This window comes from Jaculus jaculus, chromosome 5, assembly GCF_020740685.1.
Source record: "Jaculus jaculus isolate mJacJac1 chromosome 5, mJacJac1.mat.Y.cur, whole genome shotgun sequence".
Lineage (NCBI taxonomy): Eukaryota > Metazoa > Chordata > Mammalia > Rodentia > Dipodidae > Jaculus > Jaculus jaculus.
The window spans coordinates 56,473,879-56,497,892 of record NC_059106.1 but is presented as its reverse complement, the minus strand read 5'-3'; the positions used below and the strand labels follow the sequence as shown (position 1 = coordinate 56,497,892).

At 46.7% G+C, this 24,014-nt stretch overlaps 1 protein-coding gene across 1 annotated transcript; it reads left to right on the top strand.

Moving 5' to 3' along the window:
* The first annotated feature begins 1,461 nt into the window (after positions 1-1,461).
* Positions 1,462-23,680, top strand: Fuca1 (alpha-L-fucosidase 1). The gene is made up of 8 exons (XM_012948525.2): positions 1,462-1,850; positions 4,621-4,755; positions 7,003-7,140; positions 11,251-11,356; positions 14,179-14,379; positions 18,107-18,297; positions 22,244-22,343; positions 23,447-23,680. Exons 1-8 carry the CDS (start codon positions 1,462-1,464, stop codon positions 23,585-23,587), a joined length of 1,401 nt encoding a protein of 466 aa, XP_012803979.2. The 3' UTR covers positions 23,588-23,680.
* Positions 23,681-24,014: the final 334 nt, after the last annotated feature.

The window sequence follows — 24,014 nt, the reverse complement described above, 5'->3', positions numbered from 1 at the left end:
CAAGCATTGCTTTGTCAGTATGCTTTGGATCGGGTGGTCATTCTCAAGCCCTAGACTCATTTCTTTTTTCTTTCTTCCTTTTTTTAATAGACTTCTGTCTTTTTAAAAATTTTCTTATAGAGAGCACACTGGAGACAGAGAGAATTGGCAACCAGGGCCTCAGCCACTGCAATCGAACTCCAGACACTTATGCCACCTGGTGACCTTGCTCTTGCCTCACCATTGTGCAATTGGCTAACATGGGATCTGGAGAGTCGAGCATTGGGTCCTTATGCTTTGCAGGCAAGTGCTTTAACCACTAAGCCATCTCTGCAGCCCCCCCTCTTTTCTTTTTTCTTTTTTCTTTTTTTTTTTTTTTTGAGGTAAGGTCTTACTGTAGCCCAGGCTGACCTGGGATTCACTATGTAGTCTCAGGCTGGCTTTGAACTCACAGAGATCCTCCTTCCTCTGTCTCCCAAGTGCTATGATTAAAGGCCATTGCCACCATGCCCGGCTCATTTTGTTTTTAAATTAATTTTATTTTTATTTATTTATGAGAGAGGAGGGAGAGAATGGGTGAGCCAGGGCCTCTAGCCACTGCAAACAAACTCCAGATGCATACACCACCTTGTGCATCTGGCTTACATGGGTTCTAGGGAATTGAACCTGGGTCCTTAGGCTTCACAGGCAAGCATCTTAACCACTAAGCCATCTCTCTAGCCCTCATTTCTTTCTTTCTTTCTTTTTTTAAATATTTATTTAAGAGAGTATGGGTGTGCCAATGCCTTTTGTCTTTACAAATGAGCTCCAGAAACATGCACCACTTTGTGCATCTGGCTTTATGTGGGTACTGGAGAACTGAACTCTCACCAGCAGGCTTTGCAAGCAACACCTTTTTTTTTTTTTTTTGGTTTGTTTGTTTCAGTTTGACGCTAAGATCTCTGAAAATGCATCAGAATTCCACAGCAAGGTCAACAAGCATTTGGCAAAAATGGTATTTGCTCTTCCCCCTTCAGCAGTCATTTTTCTCCTTCTGCACTCATAAAGCTGCTTCTTACTGATCATCTATTTTGTTGTTTCTGCCGTACTGCTAAACCCACTTCCAGGTTTCTATACAGCTTAAAGGCTTCCAGTTAGTCACTAAATAAGCCCATCGGGCTTCAGCCTCCTCCTGCTGCAGGATTGCTGCTGCAAAGTAGTCTACTCCCAGTTCTCCGCATCCTCCGGGCCCTCCCCACTGCCAGGATTTAACCCCGCAGTTAAAAGTCTTAGAAAAAGCTTTTATCCAACCAGGGGATCAAAGTCAGTACCTCCTGGTGTATTTCTCTCTTTTGCGCGCCAGAGGGCGCTCCAGGGCCGTCTCCACGAGTCTTCTGGGTTGACACGCCCCCTCTTCCTTTTTGAGCCAATCGTTACTCAGCGGGGCGGGGCCACTCGCCCGCCTGCGCGTTAAGAGGGGGCGGCGCTAGCGCGGAAGCAGGAATGTGGCAGCGAGAGGGCGGGAGGCGAGCGGTGGGCGCCCGCCTGGTGCGGCTGTTGCTGGCGTTGGCCGCGGTGGCCGCCGAGTCTGCAGCCGGGATTCCGCGCCGCTACACTCCGGACTGGCCGAGCCTGGACTCTCGGCCGCTCCCTGGCTGGTTCGATGAGGCCAAGTTCGGGGTGTTCGTACACTGGGGCGTGTTCTCGGTGCCCGCCTGGGGCAGCGAGTGGTTCTGGTGGCACTGGCAAGGCGAGCGGCTGCCACAGTACCAGCGCTTCATGCGCGACAACTACCCGCCCGGCTTCAGCTACGCCGACTTCGGGCCGCAGTTCACCGCGCGCTTCTTCGACCCGGACCGGTGGGCCGACCTCTTCCTCGCCGCGGGGGCCAAGTGAGTGTGGGCCGGGCCACGCACCCCAAACCACAGAACGGGCCACTGCACCCCACCGTACAGAGAAGAGTTAGGAACATAGCCGAAAATGAAGGTTTCAAGGTTGGGCGTGGTGGAGGCCGAGGTAGGAGGATCGCTGTGAGATCCAGGCCACCCTGAGACCAGTCTGGGCTAGAATGAAACCCTAATCCTTCCTCCCCAAAAAAAGTTTCAGTGTCGCCATGGCCCAGAAAACCTTACACCTCTATACGGAGAGTGAGCAAGATCATAACCAGTATCCCATCCAAACAGGCAAGACCAGGAGGTTTCCAAATCCGTGGTCTGGTCCAAGTCCAGCTATAGACCTGAACTAGGCACTTTATTTAATGCCCCCTGGAGAATCTAATCATTGCACAAGTTGCTTGCAGCCCTCCTGTGTCCAAACGGAAAGAGAAGGGAGCCCTGGTGTGGGCGTATTAGGGCTGTAGTACCGATTCCTCTTCAGCTGCTCTGGAGTGGGAAGGGAAGAGGGACCAGGTTGTCAAAGAGCAGAGCCTTCCAGGAACAAGCCCTAAGAGCGCTGCGTCCTTCAGCCAATTGGAGGATATGGCCACTGGACGGGCCATGGGCGGGAGAAGATGTGTAGGCAGGGAGCCCCCTGCTCCTGGCTTACAGCAGTTTTCCTTCCTCACTTTGATTCCTTAGCCATCTTCCAGGTTTTGGTTTCCTTGGACCTAGGAAATTCCTACCCACATCAATGTTTTGCCATTACCTGTATGGGAATAAAAGGCTTGAGTAAACAGGAAATGTTACCTGTCTATAGCCATCTTAAAGATCCATAATTTACAGGTGAAAAAAAAAGCTAACACCTGGGAGGTAGTTTCTTTCCAGTAAACCATTACTGTGTGAATGAGGTGAGTGGCCCAGAGAGAGGGGACCTCATGTCCAAGACTGTGAATCTTGTGACTACAAGGTAAGGGCTCCTTCTACTACACACAGGTCTGCAAACCATGCTCAGGGAGGCTGGTTATTTGCCTGACATGGGCAGGTTTCTAACATTTTGAAGGATTATTAGAAGGTGTGGCCAGATGTGGTGGCACGAGCCTTTAATCCTAACACTCAGGAGTCTTAGGAGGATCACCTTGAGTGTCAGGCCAGTCTGGGACTACAGAGTGGAGTTTCAGGTCCAACTGGGCTAGAGTGAGACCCTTCCATGGAGGGGGGAAAAATGATGTGCTTGGGCCTGGGACGATTTCTCAGCAGTTAAAGGTGCTTGCTTGCAAAGCCTGACAGCCCAGGTTCAATTCTCAAGCCATCCATATAAGGCAGTCACAAAAAGTGGTGCATCTGGTGCTCATTTGCAGAGGCAAGCACATATTCTCTCTCCCTCTCTCCCGCTCTTGCAATTAAAAATATTTTTAAAAGAAGGGTGGCCAGGCATGGTGGCGCACACCTTTAATTCCAGCACTCGGGAAGCAGAGGTAGGAGGATCGCAGTGAGTTTGAGGCCATCCTGAGACTAAATAATGAATTCCAGGTCAGCCTGGTCTAGAGTAAGACCCTACTTGAGCACCCCCACACACACACAAAAAAAAAAAAGGATTGCTAAAAAAAGGAATGTGCCCATGAGCATAAAATACTCTCTGGTCCTAGAGTGCAGGTGTCTCCAGAGCAGCCAGTGATGAGATTGTCACATGTTCACTTTTATCTATTTTTCTGTCATAAAAATATGTAACATATTCAGTGGCTTTTTGTTGGGGGGTTGTTTTTTTTTTTTTTTTTGGTTTTTTGAGGTAGGGTCTCACTCTGGTCCAGGCTGACCTGGAATTAACTCTGTAGTCTCAGGGTGACCTTGAACTCATGGCGATCCTCCTACCTCTGCCTCCCAAGTGCTGGGATTAAAGGTTTGTGCCACCATGCCCAGTTAGTGACTCTTCCCCCCCCCCCCGCCCACGTAGGGTCTCACTGTAGTCCAGGCTGACCTGGAATTCAATGTATTCTCAGGGTGGCCTTGAACTCATGGTGATCCTTGTACCTCTGTCTCCTGAGTACTGGGATTAAAGGCATGTGCCACCACACCCAGCTATGATTTGGTTATTTTAACAGTTGTCTTTTTTTTGTTTGTTCGTTTTGTTTTTTTCGAGGTAGGGTTTCACTCTAGCTCAGGCTGATCTGGAATTCACTATATAGTCTCAGGGTGGCCTCAAATTCATGGCGATCTTCCTACCTCTGCCTCTTAAGTGCTGGGATTAAAGGCATGCGCCACCACGCCCAGCAGCAGTTGTCTTTTCTCCCAGACATTTGGGTCTTCTGTCAATAAGAGGAAATTCTGTAGGGTTGGTAAGTCAAACACTGCCCATTTCTGCCAACAGAGAATTTCCTCCTTAGGACAAAGGGAGGAATGAAGTTAATTATTTATACCCAGAAGGGTTGACTCTAGAGCTCAGGTGCAATTCTTTTCCCTTGCCCATTCCTTCCTTCCCTCTGGGCCTCCCATACCTCTTTGGCTAGAGACCAAGGGTGGATATATGGCTTGTTGAAATTTGCTTTTATCTCTGGTGTAATACCCACAGGGTGTTGTGGCTGCTGAAACATCCTAGGTGTGACTAAGATAGAGACTCACCTCTGCACATTTTCCTTAGTCAAGTTCTCCCAACCATGTTAAAGCCACAGGCAGGCTGGGCAAGTTCATGCTGTGTAGTGCTCACTTCCATTAATCATTGCCTTTGACATCTGCAGTTCCTGTTGTGTACTGCTCACTTCCTTTAATCATTTGTTTTGGACATCTACAGGTATGTGGTCCTGACCACAAAGCATCATGAAGGCTTCACAAACTGGCCCAGCCCTGTGTCCTGGAACTGGAATTCGAAGGATGTGGGGCCCCACCGTGATTTGGTGGGTGAGTTGGGAGCAGCTGTCCGGAAGAGGTGTGTGCATGTATGTGGACCACTACCCTGCCATCGTTTCAGATCCAGCTCTCTAGAGATCTATCTGTAGCTTCTCTTCTCCTCTGTTTTCCAAGTTTGAGCTTAGCCAGTGACCAGAGTGGTTCCTGACCTTTGAATTAGGAGTGTTTGAAGCTTAGGAATTCTTAATATTTTATTTATTTATTTATTGGTTTTTCAAGGTAGGGTCTCGCTCTAGCCCAGGCTGACCTGGAATTCACTTTGTAGTCTCAGGGTGGCCTCGAACTCACCATGATCCTATCTATGCCTCCCAAGTGCTGGGATTAAAAGCATGCACTACCATACCTGACTATTTATTTATTTTTATTTGGGGGGGTAAGATAGAGAGAGGATGGGTGCTCCAGGACCTCTAGCCACTACTAACAAACTCCAGATGTATGTGCCACCTTGTGCATTTGGCTTACATGGGTACCAGGGAATCAAACCTGGGTCCTTGGGCTTTACAGGTGAGCTCCTTAACCACTAAGCAATCTCTCTGGCCCTAGGAGTTCTTGTATGACCAAAGGTGACACCTGAGAGAAGTTCATGGCTATCAGGTCAGGTGAAAGACACCCAGCTAGATGTCCCATCCCATCATGGCCCGTCTGCAGCCTGTGAAGAGTTCCTTCTGAGAAGCCTTCCAGTGCAGGGCCATTGCCAGTGTGTGATAGGGGCTAGGGACGGAGTCTCATCTTCGTCCTCCTTAACTGTCCACACAGAGCTTTACAGGCCCTCAGACACGTCTGCGTAATGGTAGATCAAGCTGAGCACTGAGAAAGCAGCACTTAGGAGGGAAGGAAGAACACGGTTGCTCTAATTTATGCTTTCCAGCATTTGTCACTTAGCAGGAAGGAACAAGCTGGGCGTGGTTGCACAACCCTCTAATCTCAATGTTTAGGAGGCACAGGTTGGAGGATCCAGGAGCTCAAGGGCATCCTCTGCTATATAGCAAGTTCAAGGTCAGCCTGGGCTAGAGCGAGACCCTACCTCGTAAAACCAAAAACAACAACAGCAGCAACAGAAGTAAAGTGAGGCTGGGAAGATGCATTAAGTGGTGAAAGTGCTTGCTTGCAAAGTCTGTGACCTTGGTTAGATTCTCCAGGACCCACGTAAAGCCAGATGCACAAAGTGGCACATGCATCTGGAGTTTATTTGCAGCAGCAAGAGGCCCTGGTGCACCCACTGTCTCTCTCTGCTCACAAATTAAAAAAAATAAATAAATAAATTAGGGGCTGGAAAGATGGCTTAGCAGTTAAGGCACTTGCCTGCAAAGCGAAAGGTCCCAGGTTTGATTCCCCAGGACCCACATAAGCCAGATACACAAGGGGGCACATGTGTCTGGAGTTGGTTCGCAATAGCTGAAGGCCCTAGCATGCACATTCTCTTATCTGCCTCTTTCTTTCTGTTTTTTGAGGTACAGTCTTACTCTCTAGTCCAGGCTGCCCTGGAATTCACTATGTAATCTCGGGGTGGCCTCAAACTCACAATGATCCTTTTACCTCTGCCTCCCAAGTGCTAAGATTAAAGGTGTGTGCCACCACACCCAGCTCAGGCTGGTCTTTTTTTTTTTTTAATTTTTTTGTTCATTTTTATTTATTTGAGAGTGACAGAGAGAGAAAGAGGCAGATAGAGAGAGAGAGTGAGTGAGAATGGGCACGCCAGGGCTTCCAGCCACTGCAAATGAACTCCAGACGTGTGCACCCCCTTGTGCATCTGGCTAATGTGGGTACTGGGGAATCGAGCCTCGAACCGGGGTCCTTAAGCTTCACAGGCAAGCGCTTAACCGCTAAGCCATCTCTCCAGCCCTAAGGCTGGTTTTTAAAAGAACATTTTATTTATTTATTTGGGAGAGAGAGAAAGAGGCAGACAGGGAGAATGTGCACCAGGGCCTCTAGCCACTGCAAACGAACTCCAGACGCGTGCGCCGACAAGGCTGTTGTTGAACTCTTGCCTCTACTTCCCAGGTGTTATATTACAGCATGTACCGCAATGACTGGCCTGAATTTTTTCTTAGTTTTTTTGAGGTAGGGTTTCACTCTGGTCCAGGCTGACCTGGAATTCACTATGTAGTCTCAGGGTGGCCTCGAATCACGATGATCCTCATACTGCTGCCTCCCAAGTGCTGGGATTAAAGGTGTGTGCCACCACACCTCTATGGCCTGATTTTTGTAAAAGCAAATTACTTGTTTTCTGCCTAATGACCATGGATGCTGTGTTTTTCTGTTTAAGGAACATACGCTATGGCCTCTACCACTCACTCTTAGAGTGGTTCCATCCACTCTACCTACTTGACAAGAAAAATGGCTTCAAAACTCAGCATTTTGTCAGCGCAAAAACAATGCCAGAGCTGTACGACCTGGTTAACAGGTAAGACAGAAATAGTTTTGGCCTGATGACTTTTGACAATGAAATTAGAGTTTTCTGTAGGATGCTAAAAGAGGTGGGAGAGTCACGGGCAGGCATGAAAAAATATCTAGAAGACATTATAATAATAAAAGTGGTGGTTGAGCCCAGCATAGTGGCACACACCTTTAATTCCAGAACTTGGGAGGCAGAGGTAGGATGATTGCCATGATTTCAAAGCCACCCTGAGACTACATAGTGAATTCCAGATCAGCCTGGGCTAGAGCAAGATGCTACCTTGAAGAAAAAAAAAAACGGTGGTTATATTCAGGCAAAACAGGTTTTTTTTCTTCCTATTCAAAACTTTTGAACATGATCATACTGATTTTATAAAATATAACAATCACACAAAACCCAGGATCAAAGTGAGTCAAAACTTCATTTGCACTGGCCATGGTGACATACGTCTTTAATCCCAGTACTTGGGAGGCAGAGGCAGAAGAGTGCCATGAGTTTGAGGCCAGACTAAGACTGTATAGAGAGAGTTCCAAGGCATCTTGGGCTAGAGTGTAATCCCACCTCGAAACGAAACAACCCCCACCAAAAAAAAAAAACAAAAAAAAAAAAACAACAAAAAAAAAACACTCAGTTCTCTCCCTGTGTGCCATTTTCCCTGGTCAAGACCATGGAGAAGGGCTAGCATGACTTAATGACCCTGCGTAGGATTGGGCATCCTGATGACTCACTGGCCTTTAACAGAACACCCTCAGATTCCATTTTAAAAAGTTTTGAGGGATGCCAGGCGTGGTGGTACACACCTTTAATCCCAGCACTAAGGAGACAGTGGTAAGAGGATCGCAGTAAATTCGAGGCCACCCTGAGAATACTGTGCTCGAGGGAGACCTTACCTTGAAAAAAAAAAAAAAAAAAAAGTTGGATGATCATGTCTTCTATGTAGGGCTCAAAAATAATATGTGGAAAATATCTGTCACAGTGCTTGGAACAGAAAAAGGGTGCAATTGTTATTAATATTGCTATTCTTTTTTTTCTAGCATTTATTTATTTGAGAGAGAAAAAGAGGCAGATAAGAGAGAAAGAATGGTCATACTAGGGCCTCTAGCCACTGCAAATGAATTCCAGATGCATGTACCACCTTCTGCATCTGGCTTACATCAGTACTGGGAAATCAAACTTGGGTCCTTAGGCTTTGGAGGCAAGTGCCTTAACCACTAAGCCATCTCTCCAGTCCTAATATTGCTATTCTTTTTTTTTTTTTTTTCCAAGGTAGTGTCTCACTCTAGCCCAGGCTGACCTGGAATTCACTATGTAGTCTCTGGGTGGCCTTGAACTCATGGTGATCCTATTTCTGACTCCCAAGTGCTAGGATTAAAGGCATGTGCCACCATGCCTGGCCCTAATACTGTTACTCTTTTCCTTAATTTTTTTTTGTTGTTTTGTTTTGTTTTTCGTGGTAGGGTCTCTAGCCCAGGCTGACCTGGAATTCACTATGGAGTCTCAAGGTGGCCTCGAGCTCATGGTAATCCTACCTCTGCCTCCCGAGTGCTGGGATTAAAGGCGTGCGCCACCACGCCCGTTTTTTTTTTTGTTGTTGTTCATTTTTTTTATTTGGGAGCAACAGACAGAAAAAGAGGCAGAGAGAGAGAGAGAGAGAAAAAGAGAGAGAGAGAGAGAATGGGCACACCAGGGCCTCCAGCCACTGCAAACCAACTCCAGATGCGTGCGCCCCCTTGTGCATCTGGCTAATGTGGGTCCTGGGGAACTGAGCCTCGAACTAGGGTCCTTAGGCTTCACAGGCAAGTGCTGAACCGCTAAGCCATCTTTCCAGCCCTGTTATTCTTTAAATGACTGCTTTCACTTTGGGATTTGTGACTAGTCGTTACTATGTTTTGTGTCTTTTTTGCCCTCATTACCTCTGGGAGCTGCCATAGGACAGTGGGCCCTTGGTGTTTAAGGTCTTTGTCTCCTCCATCCTCATTTATTTTGTTTCTTTGGTGTACACGTGTTGAGACAGGGTGTATAGCCTAGGCTATCTGGGAACTCACTGTGTCGTCCAAACTAGCCTTGAACTCACAATGACTCTCCTTCTTCAGCCTCCTGAGTAAAGGGATCACAGGTATGAGCCACCATCATTTTAGAGCAACAGGTCTCCTTCCATAGGAATCTATCCTGATGACTCTGCTAAGGACAGTGCAGTTGTAGGAAACTTACAAACTCTCTCTTTATCTCCTCCCTTCTTCTCTCCCTCTCTCCCTCCCTTTCTTTTTTCTTTTTGAGATAGTATCTCACTCTATAGCACTGGCTTGTCCCACACTCCCAGCAATCCTCCTGCCTTAGCCTTCTGATTGCTAGGATTACAAGTGTGCACCCCAAGCCCAGTCCTTTTTTCTTAAGAGCTGTGTGGCTTTGAACAAACTGCTTCATCCCCCTAGCTCTGTTTCTTTATCCCTGACGGGTTAATCTGTCATGACCACAGGAATCAAGTAGATAATACGCTGCCTAGTGCACTTACATGCCCAATATGAGGGACCATCTATGCTCTGTCTTGCCATTAGATAGACGCGCTTCCCCCCACATTATGGGCTATGTGAAAGGTTCACTGGGGCTCATGTGGGTTCTGTAGATCCTTTACAGTAGAAACTCAGGGGCTGGAGCCATGGCTCAGCAGTTAAGCGCACTTCCTGCACAAGTGTGAAGGCCTGAGAAAGCCTTGAGTTCGATCCCCAGGACCCACATAAACAGCTAGGCATGGCCATGTGCATCTGTAGCCCTGATCCCTTGGGGAATAGAACCCCAAGAATCACTGGGGCTTGTGAAAAAGCAAGAAAGAAAGATAAAGGGAAAGAAGAGAAAAAAAGAGAGAGAGAGAGAAGAGAAAAGCCCAGCAAGCTCCAGGATCAGTAAAAGACCCTGGCTCAAGTATGACTGGGTGAAGGATTGAGGGGTGGGGCACCTAACGTTCAGCTCCAGCCACTGCAGGCAAGCACATGGGTTCTACCCTAGCACACCAATGTGCACACACCAAACATAAGCAAAAGACAGACAGCGAGACTGGGCAGTTGTCACGAACAATAAGTTTGGGGACATAGTTCAATGCTTAGTGCATGTTCAAAGCAGAAACCTTAAAATCTTGTAGTATTCCTGCCCCGCCCCTCCTTGGAGATAGGGTCTCACTATGTATCGCAGGCCTCTAACTTTCAGTCCTCCTAAGTGAGCCTCCTGAGTGCTGAGATTGTAGGCACTGTTTTGAGACCGGGGCTTGTTTCGTAGCCCTGGCTAACGTGGAGCGCACCGTGTAGACCGGCAGTGACCTCGTGTCTCTGCCTTCCGAGTGCTGCGGCCACAGGCCTGTACCAGCTAACCAGTCTTAACTGGTAGGAGTTGCTGGAAGGGAAATAAACTATATACATAGAATTCAGCTCCTTCTCAAGGAAGGAAATACATGGAAGTGTTATATACTGCATTGTTTTAAACACTGGTAAGTGAGCACAGTGGTTTGTTACTGCTGTTTGTCCACATCCTCTGCATTGCCATGATTTTATGACACTTTCAAAACAAGACTTTTTTTGTTTGCTTGCTTTTGTTTTTTTGAAGTAGAGTTTCACTCTAGCCCAAGCTGACCTAAAATTCACTATGTAGTCTCAGGGTGGCCTCAAACTCACAGAGATCCTCCTACCTCTGCCTCCCCAGTGCTGTGATTAAAGGTGTGTGCCACCACACCTGACAAGACATTTTTTTCTAAGCTTTTTATGTACTGGCAATGGAACCCATGGTCACATGCATTGTAGACAACCCCCAATCCTAATTTCATTTGATTTTGTTTTGTATTTTTATTTCTTTAAATATTTTTATTTATTTATTTTCAAGCACAGAAAAAGAGAGAGAGCATAGGCACTCCAGCCACTGCAGACAGACTCCAGGTGAATGCTCCACCATGTGCATCTGGCTTACAAGGGACTGGGGATCGAGCCCAGACCAGTAGCCTTTGCAAGCAAGTGCCTTTAACCATGAAGTCATCTCTAGCCACCAATCCCAATTGTTTAAATATTTGTTGCAAACATTGGTCCAGGAGCCTAGACTGTGTATAGGGTCAGATAACACTGTTGGCTTTTCCAGCTACAAGCCTGATCTGATCTGGTCTGATGGGGAGTGGGAGTGTCCTGACACTTACTGGAACTCCACATCTTTCCTCTCCTGGCTCTACAATGACAGCCCTGTCAAGGTAGGTGACTATCTAACTTCTTTCTTTCTTAAAGAAAGCACAGCCGGGCATGGCAGTACATGCAGTAATCTCCGCTCTCGGGAGGTTGAGGCGGGAAGAGCTCAAATTCAAGGCCATGCTGAAATACATAATGAGACCCTGTTTCAAAAACAAAAAGGGGCCAGGTATGGTGGCACATGACTTTAATCCTAGCATTCGGGAGGCAGAGGTAGGAGGATCACTATGAGTTCAAGGCCACCCTGAGACTACGTAATGAATTCCAGATCATCCAGGGCTAGTACGAGGCCCTACCTTGAAAAACTAAAAAAAAAAAAAAAAAAAAAAATAGGGCTGGAGAGATGACTTAGTGTGGTTAGGGTGCTTGCCTGCTAAACCTAGGGATCTGGTTTGATTCCCCAGAACCCACATAAGCCAGATGCACAAGGTGTCACATGCATACAAGGTCTCACATGTGTACAAGATGGCACACGTGTCTGGAGTTCAATTACAGTGGCTAGAGATCCTGGTGCACCAATTCTCTTTCTCTCTCCTCTCTCTCTCTCTCATAAATAAAATAAAAATAAATTAAAAAATTTTTAAAGCCAAAAAATATTGGGCTGGGAGATTGCTCAACAGTTTAAAGCACTTGCCTGTAAAGGCTGCCAGCTAGGTTTAATTCCCTAGCAACCATGTAAAGCCCAATAGGCATTTGTTTGCAATGGTAAGAGACCCTGTTGCACCCATACACACTTACACGTAACACACATGCACACAAATGCATGTCAAATAAATAAGCATTTGGGTTTTGTTTGTTTGTTTGTTGTTGAGGTAGGGTCTCACTCTAGTCCATGCTGACCCAGAACTAGCCCTATAGTCCCAAGCTGGCCTCATACTCACAGCAATCCTCCTACCTCTGCCTCCGGAGCGCTGGGATTAAAGCCATATGCCACCACGCCCTACTGTAAATTAATTTTTGTTGTTGTTATTGTTGTGTTTTGTTTTTCGAGGTAGGTCTCACTCTGGCCCAGGCTGACCTGGAATTCACTGTGTAGTTTCAGGTTGGCCTCCTACCTCTGCCTCCCAAGTATGGAATTAAAGGCATGCACCACCACACCTGGCCTGTAAATTAATTTTTTAAAGTTTTTTTTAAGAAATACTTTATTTTATTTATTTATTTATTTTTGATTTTTCGAGGTAGGGTCTCACTCTAGCTCAGGCTGACCTGGAATTCACTATGTAGTCTCAGGGTAGCCTCGAACTCATGGTGATCCTACCTCTGCCTCCTGAGTGCTGGGATTAAAGACGTGCACCACCACACCTGGCTCTATTCCTTTATTTTTTATTTTTATTTATTTATTTGAGAGAGAGATACAGAAATAGGCAAGTAGAGAGAGAGAGAATATGCACGCCATCTCTCCAGCCCTAGTGCATACCTCTAATCCCAGCACTCGGGAGGCAGAGGTAGGAGGATCACTGTGAGTTTGAGGCCAGCCTAGAACTACATAGTGAGTTCCAGATCAGCCTAGGCTAAAGTAGGACCCTACCTCCCCCACCAAGAAAAAAACAGAAACTGGGGCTAGAAAAAGTGGCATATGCATCTGGAGTTTGTTTGTAGTGGCTGGCGGCCCTGACATGCTCATTCTCTTCTCTTGTTTCCCCCTCTCCCTTCCTCCTTCCCCTTCTCTATCTCTCTCAAATCAATAAGTAAAATACTTTTTAAAAGGAAAATAAGGGGGCTGGAGAGATGGCCTGAGGGTTAAGGTGTTTGCCTACAAAGCCAAAGGAGCTAGGTTCAATTCCCCAGGACCCACATGAGCCAGATGCACAAAGTGGCACATGTGTCTGGATGCCCTGGAACACCCATTCTTTCTCTCTCCTCCCTTCTCTGCCTCGCTCTCTCTCTCAAATAAATAAATAAAAATATTATTAAAAAATAAGCTGGGCGTGGTGGCGCATGCCTTTAATCCCAGCACTCGGGAGGCAGAGGTAGGAGGATTGCCTTGAGTTCGAGGCTACCCTGAGACTCCACAGTGAATTCCAGGTCAGCCTGGGCTACAGTGATACCTTACCTCGAAAAACCAAAAAATAAAAAAATAAAAAATAAAAATAAAAGGAAAATAAAAGGAACTGATTTTGTGGAGTTTCTGTGTTATTTCAAGGCAGCGTCTCATTATATAGCCCAGGCTGACCTCAAACTCCAGCTCTTCCTGTCGCAGCCTCCCCTGTGTGGGGAGTATAGGTGCACACCACCATGCCCTACTCACGGGGCTTTTGCTTGTCTGGTTTTGTGCTGGGGATCGAATCCAGGGCTTCTCACAAGTTAAGCATGTGTTCTGCCACTGGGCCTCATCCTCAACCCCAAGACAATATTTGCTGGCTTAAGTAAAGCAAGCCAGAGTTATGTAGCGACTGTTGTCCCAGGCTGAGCTCTGGTGTCTGGTTCTCTGTCCCAGCTTGGCCAAGGCCATGGCCTTTCCACCAGCTTTCTCTTCTAGATCTAGATGATCTTCCAAACTGCCCCCCCCCAACTCCAACATGATGCACCTCCCAACTGGGTTCCTCAGTTGGATGTCTCATTGCCATGGAGACCGTCTGTTACCCCATCAGATGTGCATCAGCACCCGTGGCCTCTGCCCACTGGACAGCAGTAGTGCCACCTCAGCTGTGACAACCAAAACTAAACTGACTGACACATGTCCCCCTTCCAGGGCAGAACTATCCCAGTGGAAACCCTCGCTGGTTTAGATCAACTTTTTCTTCCAGACTGTTAGCCCAGGGGACTGCATTACACAAAGGAGCCACATGGTGCTGCTCCAATGACCCTGTCCTCCTTCCTCCTTTAGGATGAGGTGGTAGTCAACGACCGATGGGGCCAGAACTGCTCCTGTCACCATGGAGGATACTACAACTGCCAGGATAAATACTCACCGCACAGCTTGCCTGATCACAAGTGGGAGATGTGCACCAGCGTCGACAGGATGTCCTGGGGCTATCGGCGCGACATGACCATGTCTGCCATCGCAAGCGAGTTTGAAATCATTTCAGTAAGAGCACCTCTGTGTTAGTTGTTTTTTAACCACCCACCCCAAACTAGCCTTCTAACCCCAGGGCCAGAGCATCCAAATGAAAGTGTGGTTGATAGACCCCTCCAGGGCTCCTGAGGAACAAATAGAAACCTGTCTGTATCCGTCACCTCGTTGCTGACCCAAAGTACCTTACAGAAATCAGATTGAGGGAAGAAGGCTTTATTTCAGCTATATGGGTCATGGCTACCGTCCACGGCAGAAAGGGCATGGTGCCAGGAGCTTGATGCCGAGCTGCTCAGTCAGCACAGTGAGGAAACAGTCCAGGACCCAAGCCTGGGGGATGATGGCTCCTCCCACCTCAGTTAACCTAATCAGGGTTCTCCCTCACAGGTGATGCTCATTCCAGTCAGTTGACACTGTAAACCACCAAACTGTCCTAAGGACATTGTCACCATTCAGGGAAAGTTTTATTCACAGAGATGTTCTTCCCAGGAATGTTCTCAGTGTTTTCAACTTCTTGCAACCATAAAGGGATAATTGAGTGGATTGGAGGATTTTCCTTAACCATTATGTGGATGATTCAGTAGGGGTTAATGCTTAGAGGACTGAATGAAAAAGCACTAGGTGGGCTGGAGGGATGGCTTAGCCGTTGAGGCATTTCACTGCAAAGCCAAAGGACCCAGGTTTAATTCCCCAGGACCAACGTTAGCCAGATGCACAAGGGGGCACATGCATCTGGAGTTCGTTTGCAGTGGCTGGAGGCCCTGGCATGCCCATTCTCTCTCTTTCTCTCTCTCTCTTTCTCTGTCAAATAGACAAATAAATAAAATATTAAAAATAAATAAATAAAAAGAAAATAAAAAGCATTAGATATAGTCAAAGCTATGTAAAATTAACACGTAGGGAAAAGACTAGAAGGAAGTATCAGAAGTTAATGGTAAAAAGCCGGGCGCGATGACACACACCTTTAATCCCAGCACTCAGGAGGCAGACATAGGAGGATCACCGTGAGTTCGAGGCCACCCTGAGATTACATAGTTAATTATAGTTAATTCCAGGTCAGCCTGGACCAGAGTGACACTCTACCTCTTAAAAAAAAAAAAAAAAAACAGTTCATGGCGTGAGGCGGGCTTGGTAGCGCACACCTGTAACCCCAGCCCTCAGGAGGCTGCGGCCTCCCTCCTCAAGCACCACCCCGCCCAGGGAAAGATGGTGTTTCTTTAAATGGCAAAGGTACTCACATTGAAGGAAGAATGTGTCTTAGATATGTATTCATTGTCCGTCTTTGATGACGTCTTGTATTTTGAGACAGGGTTTCACAATGTTTCCTAGCCTGGTCTCAAACTGCAATCCTCCTGCTCTGCCTCCTGAGTGTTGGGATTTCAGGTGCCACCATGCCCAGCTGTGAAGTAAAACTCATCCATTTTTTTCCTTTGCAGCACTGGGGACTGAACTCAGGGCCTCAGGCATGCTCACCAAGTGCTCTACTGCCAGAATGAACTATTAGAGCAAACTGGAAATAAACTTTAAGAATGAACTATGGGGGATGGAGTAATGGCTTAGTGGTTAAGGTGCTTGCCTGCGAAGCCTAAGGACCCAGGCTTGACTCCCCAGAACCCACGTAAGCCGGATGCACAAGGTGGCACAACATATGCCTGGAATTTGTTTGCAGTGGCTAGAGGCTCTGGCAGGCCCACACACTCCCTCCTCCCCCTTCTATCTCTCTCTCACAAATAAAAAATATATGTGTGTGTGTGTGTGTGTGTGTGTGATATATATATTATATATATATATATATATACACATACATACATACATACATACGTACGTACGTATACACATGAACTTTAGCTGGGCATGGTGGCGCACACCTTTATTCACAGCACTTAGGAGGCAGAGGTAGGAGGATTGCTGTGAGTCTGATGCCACCCTGAGACTCCATAGTGAATTCCAGGGCAGCCTGGGCCAGAGTAAGACCCTACCTCGAAACACCAAAAGAAAGAAAGGAAGAAAGAGAGGGAGGGAGGAAGTGAGGGGAAAAGAAACTTAAAAATGAACTATGGGGGCTGGAGAGATGGCTTAGCGGTTAAGCGCTTGCCTGTGAAGCCTAAGGACCCTGGTTCGAGGCTCGGTTCCCCAGGTCCCACGTTAGCCAGATGCACAAGGGGGCGCACGCGTCTGGAGCTCGTTTGCAGAGGCTGGAAGCCCTGGCGCGCCCATTCTTTCTCTCTCCCTCTATCTGTCTTTCTCTCTGTGTCTGTCGCTCTCAAATAAATAAATAAAAAATTTAAAAAAAAAATGAACTATGGAAAAGAACTATAGGAGTTTTTCTTATGAACCTTACAAATAACTTTTCGGAGGATATTGCTGTGAGATTGTGAGATGCTTTTTCTACTAAGTTCTTAACTTTTAAATTGTCCTGAAGTTATTTATTTATTTATTTATTTATTTATTTATTTTGAGGTAGGGTTTTACTCTAGCCCAGGCTGACCTGGAATTCACTCTGTAGTCTCAGGGTGGCCTTGAACTCATGACACTCCTCCTACCTCTGCCTCCCAAGTGCTGGGGTTAAAGGAATGCACCACCACACCCAGCTCTAAAACTGATCTTACAACTTTATAATCCACCCTCTTAAACCATTGTGACTAGGTTTCCTCAGCCTTGGTGTACCTTGGGCCTGAAGAGCACAGATGACCACCAATAGTGACAGGAATGATGAGAGATGCTGACTGATCTTAAGCTGTGCTCTTTGCCATACTTCCTCAGAGGCCTCGCTGGACTCTTGACCCAGAAAAGCATGCATATGTATACTGACATGGCGTCAGAGACAGTGCAGTCTGTAGTGACTTGACCTCAGTACTGCCCCAGCTCTGTTGAAGACAGCAGGTGGCTCGCTTTGATTTCATTTGTGAGGGAAGTGTGTGCATGTTCTGGATCAGCAGAGTCCAACAGGTCAGATCCCTACAGCCCTTTAACGACTGCTTAAGAATTATCCGGAGTCCAAAATGTCTTGCCCTTTGTCCATGCAGTGGTTGATTCATTCATGTATTACTGCTTTTTGGTTTAACAGAAATGCCAGTGAAGGGCCGGAAGGTTGGCTCAGCAGTGAAGGCACTTACCTACAAAGCCTAACAACCAGGCTTCAATTCCCCAGTACGCACATAGAGCCAGATGCACAAAGTGGCACATGTATCTGGAGTTTGTTTTGTAGCAGGTGGAGTCCCCATTACACACATTCTCTCCCCTCCCCCTCTGCTTGCAAATAAATAATTTTGTTTTTGTTTTTAAAATAGCCGAGTGTGGTGGTGCACACCTTTTTAAAATATATTTTTATTTATTTAATTATTTGAGATGGGGGAGAGAGAGACAGAGAAAGAGAGAGATAATGGGTATGCCAAGGCCTCCAGCCACTGCAAATGAACTCCAGACACATGGGACACATGCTCCCCTTTGTGCATCTGGCTTACGTGGGTCCTGGGGAATTAAATTTGGGTCCTTTGGCTTTGCAGGCAAGTGCCTTAACTGCTGAGCCATCGCTCCAGCCCTGTTTTTTTGTTTTTTTGTTTGTTTGTTTGTTTGTTTTTTTAAGTAGGGTCTCTCTCTAGCTCAGGCTGACCGGGAATTTACTCACTCTGCAGCGTGCACCACCACACCTGGCTCCACTTCTCTTACTCTCTGTGTAGTCTATGCACAGCACCAGGCTGGGCATTCACAGTTTGGCTTTCATTGTTTTCGCCCTCTTTAGGAACTGGTTCAAACAGTAAGTCTGGGAGGCAACTATCTTCTCAACATTGGACCAACTAAAGATGGACTGATTGTTCCTATCTTCCAAGAAAGGCTTCTTGCTGTTGGCAGCTGGCTGCAAGTCAATGGGGAGGCCATCTATGCCTCCAGACCGTGGAGGGAGCAGTACGAAAAGAACACGACGTCTGTATGGTGAGCCTTGCCATTGATGGGGGTGGGCCCAGGACTGCGGTTCCTACTTACCGGAACATTCTTGAGTCCTTGCAGCCTGTTATAAGTCATTCTGAAAGTCGTTTTGAAGGAATATATAAAAACTGCTCTTGCCGGGCGTGGTGTTGCACACCTTTAATCCCAGCACTCAGGAGGCAGAGGTAGGAGGATCACCGAGAGTTCGAGGCCACCCTGAGACTCCATGGTGAATTCCAGGTCAGCCTGAGCCAGAGTGAGACCCTACCTCGAAAAAAAAAACCAAAAAAAAAAAAAACTGCTCTTGCTGTAAAATTTATATCCCACGTGGATTATGTCTTATACCACCATGTGCAGGATTCCATTCTAAATTCTTTCAGTCAATTGCTGGATTTTGGAATCTAGTTATTTGATTATGGGCCTTGTTTTGTTTTGTTTTTTTTTCCAACTACAAAATGAGGTGATGGTACTTAACTTCACAGAGTTGAAGACCAGTGACATAACGTTTGCCAGCATCTGCTTGAGTGCCAGGCATGAGCCAAGTGCTCAGTAAAAGGTAGTTAGTGGCGTCGTACCAAAGAACTCGTGTCCTTGAATTAGGGAGACACGCTGACCCCGTAGTTAACCATCTGTGCAGTGATTTTCATCCGTATCCTCATGATTCAATTTAAAATATTTATTTATTTATTTATTTGAGAGAGACAGAGAGGCAGGTAGAGAGATAACGGGTGCACTAGGGCCTCTCGCCACTGCAAATGAACTCTAGAGGCATGTGCCACCTTGTGCATGTGGCTTATGTGGGTACTGAGGACTCAAACCAGGGCCGTCAGGCTTTGCAAGAAAATACCTTTCACCACTGAGCCATATCTCTAGGCCGTGTTAATTTTAAAAATAATTCTCTTAAATCTATTATTTATGTATGTATTTTGTACATTTTGGAAGCAAGTGCCTTTAACTGGAGAACCCCCTCGCCAGCCCCAGTGTATGTATTTTGCCGCTGCTGCTGAATGATGATGCAGGCGTGAATGCGCATGCCATGAGTCCACTGGAGATCAGAGGGCAGCCTGGGGCTGTTAGTCCGTCCTCGCCTTCCACCGTGTTTGGGATGTTTTATTTCCTTCTGCCGTGCGCGCTAGGAAAGCCACATGAGCTGTCCTCCGAGCTGCGGGGTTCTCCTGACTTCGCCTCCCTTTACTGTAGGCACACTGGAATTACAGACCGGGCCAGTTTTGCATCTGGTTTTACGTGGGTGCTGGTGATTTGAACTCTAGTCAGCAGGCTTGTGGAACAAGCACCTTTAACCACTGAACCATCTCCCCAGCCCAGTTAATGTTTTCTGTTGTTCTAATCATGGCTTTGCCATGTTGCCCAGGCTGTCTCTGAACTCTTGGGCTCAAGCAGTCCTGCTTCAGCTGGGATTATATGAGTTATTAATTTTTTTAATATTTATTAATTTACTTGAGAGAGAGATATAGAGGAATAAACAGAGAGAGAATGGGTATGCCAGGGCCCCTAGCCACTGCAAACAAACTCCAGACACATGTGCCACCTTGTGCATCTGGCTTACATGGGCCCTGGCTAGCTGAGTCTTGGCCTTGCAGGCAAGCACCTTAACCACTAAGCTTTTTCTTTCCTTTTCTTTTCTTTTTTATGAGAGAGAGAGAATAAGAATTGGCAGGCCAGGGACTCAGCCACTGTCATCAAACTCCAGACACCTGTGCCACCTGGTGTGCACGTGCGACCTTGCACACTTGCTCTACCTTTTGTGCGTCTGGCTTACATGGGACTTGGAGAGTCAAATACGGATCCTTAGGCTTTTGCAGGCAAATGCCTTAACTCCTAAGCCATCTCTCCAGCCCACTAAGCCATTTTTTAAAGTATTCGAGAGAGAAGTAAGGATTGAGAGAAAGACAATGTGAATGGGAACACCAGGGCCTCTTGCCACTGCAAACAAACTCCAGACACGTGCCAGCTTGTGCCTCTGGCTTTATGTGGGTACTGAAGAATTCAACCCTAGCTATCCAGCTTTGCAAACAAGTACCTTTAACCACTGAGTCATCTCTCCATCACCACAAATTACCTTTTATTGTTGCTTTTGTTTTCTGAGGTAGGGTCTCACTCTAGCACAGGCTGACCAGGAATTCACTATGTAGTCTCAGGGTGGCCTCGAACTCATGTGATCGCCTTACCTCTGTCTCCCAAGTTCTGGGATTAAAGGCATGTGGTACCACACCCAGCCAAATTACTTTTGGCTTTTTTGGGGGGGGTTTTGTTGTTGTTGTTTGTTTTTTCGAGGTAGGGTCTCACTCTGGCTCAGGATGACCTGGAATTCACTATGGAGTTTCAGGGTGGCCTCGAACTCATGGTGATCCTCCTACCTCTGCCTCCTGAGTGCTGGGATTAAAGTTGTGTGCCACCATGCCCAGCTCAGCAAATTACTTTTTATTAGTATTTGTTTATTTATTTGAGAGAGAGCTAGAGAAAGAGAAAAAGGCAGATAGAAAGAGAGAGAACGGACACACTGCAAACAAACGCCACATGTATGCACTACCTTATACATCTAGCATTATGTGTATACTAGGGGATAAAACTTGGGTCCTTAGGCTTTGTAGGCAAGAACCTTACCTGCTGAGTAATCTCTCCAGCCCCAGATTACTTTTTTAAAAATATCTTATTCTTTATTTATTTATGAGAGAGAAAGACAGAGGGAGAGACAGAGAGAGGAGAGAGAGAATGAGCATGCCAGGGCCTTCAGCCACTACAAACTAACTCCAGACACATGTGCCACCTTGTCCATCTGGCTTGTGTGGGTCCTGGAGAATTGAACCAAGGTCTTTTGGCTTTGCAGGCAAACACATTAACTGCTAAGACATATTTCCAGCCCCCCGCCCAGTTACTTTTATTTATTTGATAGAGAAAGGAAGGAAGGAAGGAAGGAAGGAAGGAAGGAAGGAAGGAAGGAAGGAAGGAAGGAAGGAAGGGGTGCACCAGGACCTCCAGCCACAGCAAGTGAACTCTAGATGTTTGTGCCCCCTTGTACATCTGGCTAACATGGGTCCTGGGGAAATGAACCTGGATCCTTTGACTTTGCAGGCAAACACCATAACTGCTAAGCCATCCCTCCAGCTCCCAAAATATTTTTTAAAGAAAACACTGCAGTGAAGGGGATAATAGAGGCCAGCAGAGGCAATGACCACTGGGGTGACTCAGAAGTCACCTTTTTGCTGAGAAGAGATGACAGTGAAATATTCAGCAGTCCTATCTCTGCCTCCCAAGTGCTAGGATTAAGGTATGTGCTACCATGCCCGGCAATAAAAATATTTTTAAAAGAGGGTTGGCTGTAGAGATGGCTTAGCTGTAAAAGTGCTTGCCTAGGAAGCCTAAGGACACAAGTTCAGTTCCCCCGCACCCACATAAGCAAATGCACATGGTGGCACATGTGTCTGGAGGCCCTGGTGTGCCCATTATCTCTCTATCTGCCTCTTTTTCTCTCTCAAATAAATAAATGTGGTTTTTTTGTTTGTTTGTTTGCCGGGTATGGTGGCACACACCTTTAATCCCAGCACACAAGAGGCAGAGATAGGAGGATCGCCGTGAGTTCGAGGCCACCCTGAGACTACATAGTGAATTCCAGGTCAGCCTGGACCAGAGTGAGACCCTACCTCGAAAAACAAGCAAACAAAAAAAGAATGAGTTTGGCGTGGTGGTGCATGCCTTTAATCCCAGCACTGGGGATGCAGAGGTAGGAGGATCGCCATGAGCTCAGGCCACTCTGCAACTACATAGTGAATTTCAGGTCATCCCGGGCTAGAGTGAGACTCCACCTCAAAACAAACAAACGAAAAAGGAGCAAGGTCTTCAGTTTGGTGGGTAATTCAAAAGGAAATACCTAAGGTGATTTATAAGGTAATAAGGGATGAATCTTGGACAATTATATTTCTTCTTTTCCCAGGTATACCTCAAAAGAATCAGCTGTTTATGCCATCTTTCTGCATTGGCCAGACAATGGAGTCTTAGTCCTTACATACCCCATAACTTCCTCAACCACAAAGGTAAGGTCTGGTCAGACCTTTCTAAAATAAAACTTTCCTTCCTTTCTTGCTAAGGATCTGTACATGCTTAGACAAGTGTTCTAACAAATAGCTGTACACCCAGCCTTTGTTTGCTTTTGTTTTTGTTTTTCGAGGTAGGTTTCCCTCTAGTCCAGGCTGACCTGGAATTCACTATATAGTCTCAGGGTGGCCTTGAACTCATGGTGATCCTCCTAACTCTGCCTCCTGACTGCTGGAATTAAAGGCGTGTGCTACCATACCTGGCTATTTTTCTTTTTTCTCTTCTTTCCTTTATTCTTTCTTTCTTACTTTTTTTTTTTTTTTTTTTTTTTTTTTTTTTGGTTTTTCAAGGTAGGTTCTCACTCTGGCTCAGGCTGACCTGAAATTCACTCTGGGAAGTCTCAGGGTGGCCTCGAACTCTCGGCGATCCTCCTACCTCTGCCTCCCAAATGCTGGGATTAAAGGTGTGTGCCACCACGCCCGGCTTTTTTTTTTTTTTTTTTTTTTTTGAGGCAGGGTCTCCTGATATAGCTCAGGCTGCATCTGCATAGCCCACTGGCCTCAGACTCATGACCCTCCTGCTTCTAACTCCCTAGTGCTGGGGCTGAAGGTTTGTTCCACCAGGTCTAGATAAATGCATGCAACCTGAATTCACTGTGTAGTCTCAGGGTGGCCTCAAACTCATGGTGATCCCCCTACCTCTGCATCCCAAGTGCTGGGATTAATGGCATGCACCACCACACCTGGCTAGATGAACTTTTTTTTTTAAGCGGGAGGAGCATAGAATGGTGGTACATGCCTTTAGTCCCCACACTAAGGAGACTGACTGACGTAGGAGGATCACCATAAATTCAAGGCCAGTTTGGATCTACAGAGTAAGTTCCAGGTCAGCCTGGGCTCAAGTAAGACCCTACCTGGAAAACAAGTAAGTAAAATAAATAAAATTTCAAATGGCAGGCCTTCTCTCCTTCCTTCCCCAGGCACCTCTCTTATCAATGCCCCTGGTGGTATGCCCTGCCCTGGACCAAGGGTCATTTCCCACCATATTCAGCCTTACTCAGTAATACATTCCTGGTTTTTCCATTTCCTTTCGCTCTCTGCAGGTAACGATGCTGGGAATAGAAGGAGAGTTGAAGTGGACCACGGAGTACTCTGTAGGGCTCCTCATCTCTCTGCCCCAGCTGCCGCCCTCTGCTCTCCCGGTGAAGTTCGCCTGGACTGTAAAGCTGACCGACGTGAAGTGACGGCCAGGCTTCCAGAGAGGGACCCTGTTGCTGCGTGCTGCATTGATTTTTCTCTCAGCACCATTATGACAATAAAGTAACTTCTCTTTCCTACCCAGTGACACCTTTCCCAACATACCTTAATCAAAGGGACTGAATTCATGACACTGTGACCAGATGAAAGATCCGAGGTCTGTTGCTAGCATCTTTTCCGTGGTCAGCAACAATCCGTGAGCAGCTCAACTGGGTTTATACACTCTTAGATTGGATTGTCTACAATGGACACACCACACCATTCTGTTTAATAGCCTACCTGCTTAGTGACTTTAGATGAAGAATGAGCCAGTGGCGCATGCCTTTGATCCCAGCACTTGGGAGGCTGAGGTAGGAGGATCATTGTGAGTTCAGGGCCAGCTTGAGACTAATTCCAGGTCAGCCTGGGCTAGAG

Bases quoted from the DNA above. Each gene is read 5' to 3' on its own strand.
- Fuca1 (XM_012948525.2), top strand. From the start codon at position 1,462: ATGTGGCAGCGAGAGGGCGGGAGGCGAGCGGTGGGCGCCCGCCTGGTG. The intron at 1,851-4,620 runs GTGAGTGTGGGC...GGACATCTACAG, and splicing joins TTCCTCGCCGCGGGGGCCAA to GTATGTGGTCCTGACCACAA. The intron at 22,344-23,446 runs GTAAGGTCTGGT...CGCTCTCTGCAG, and splicing joins TAACTTCCTCAACCACAAAG to GTAACGATGCTGGGAATAGA.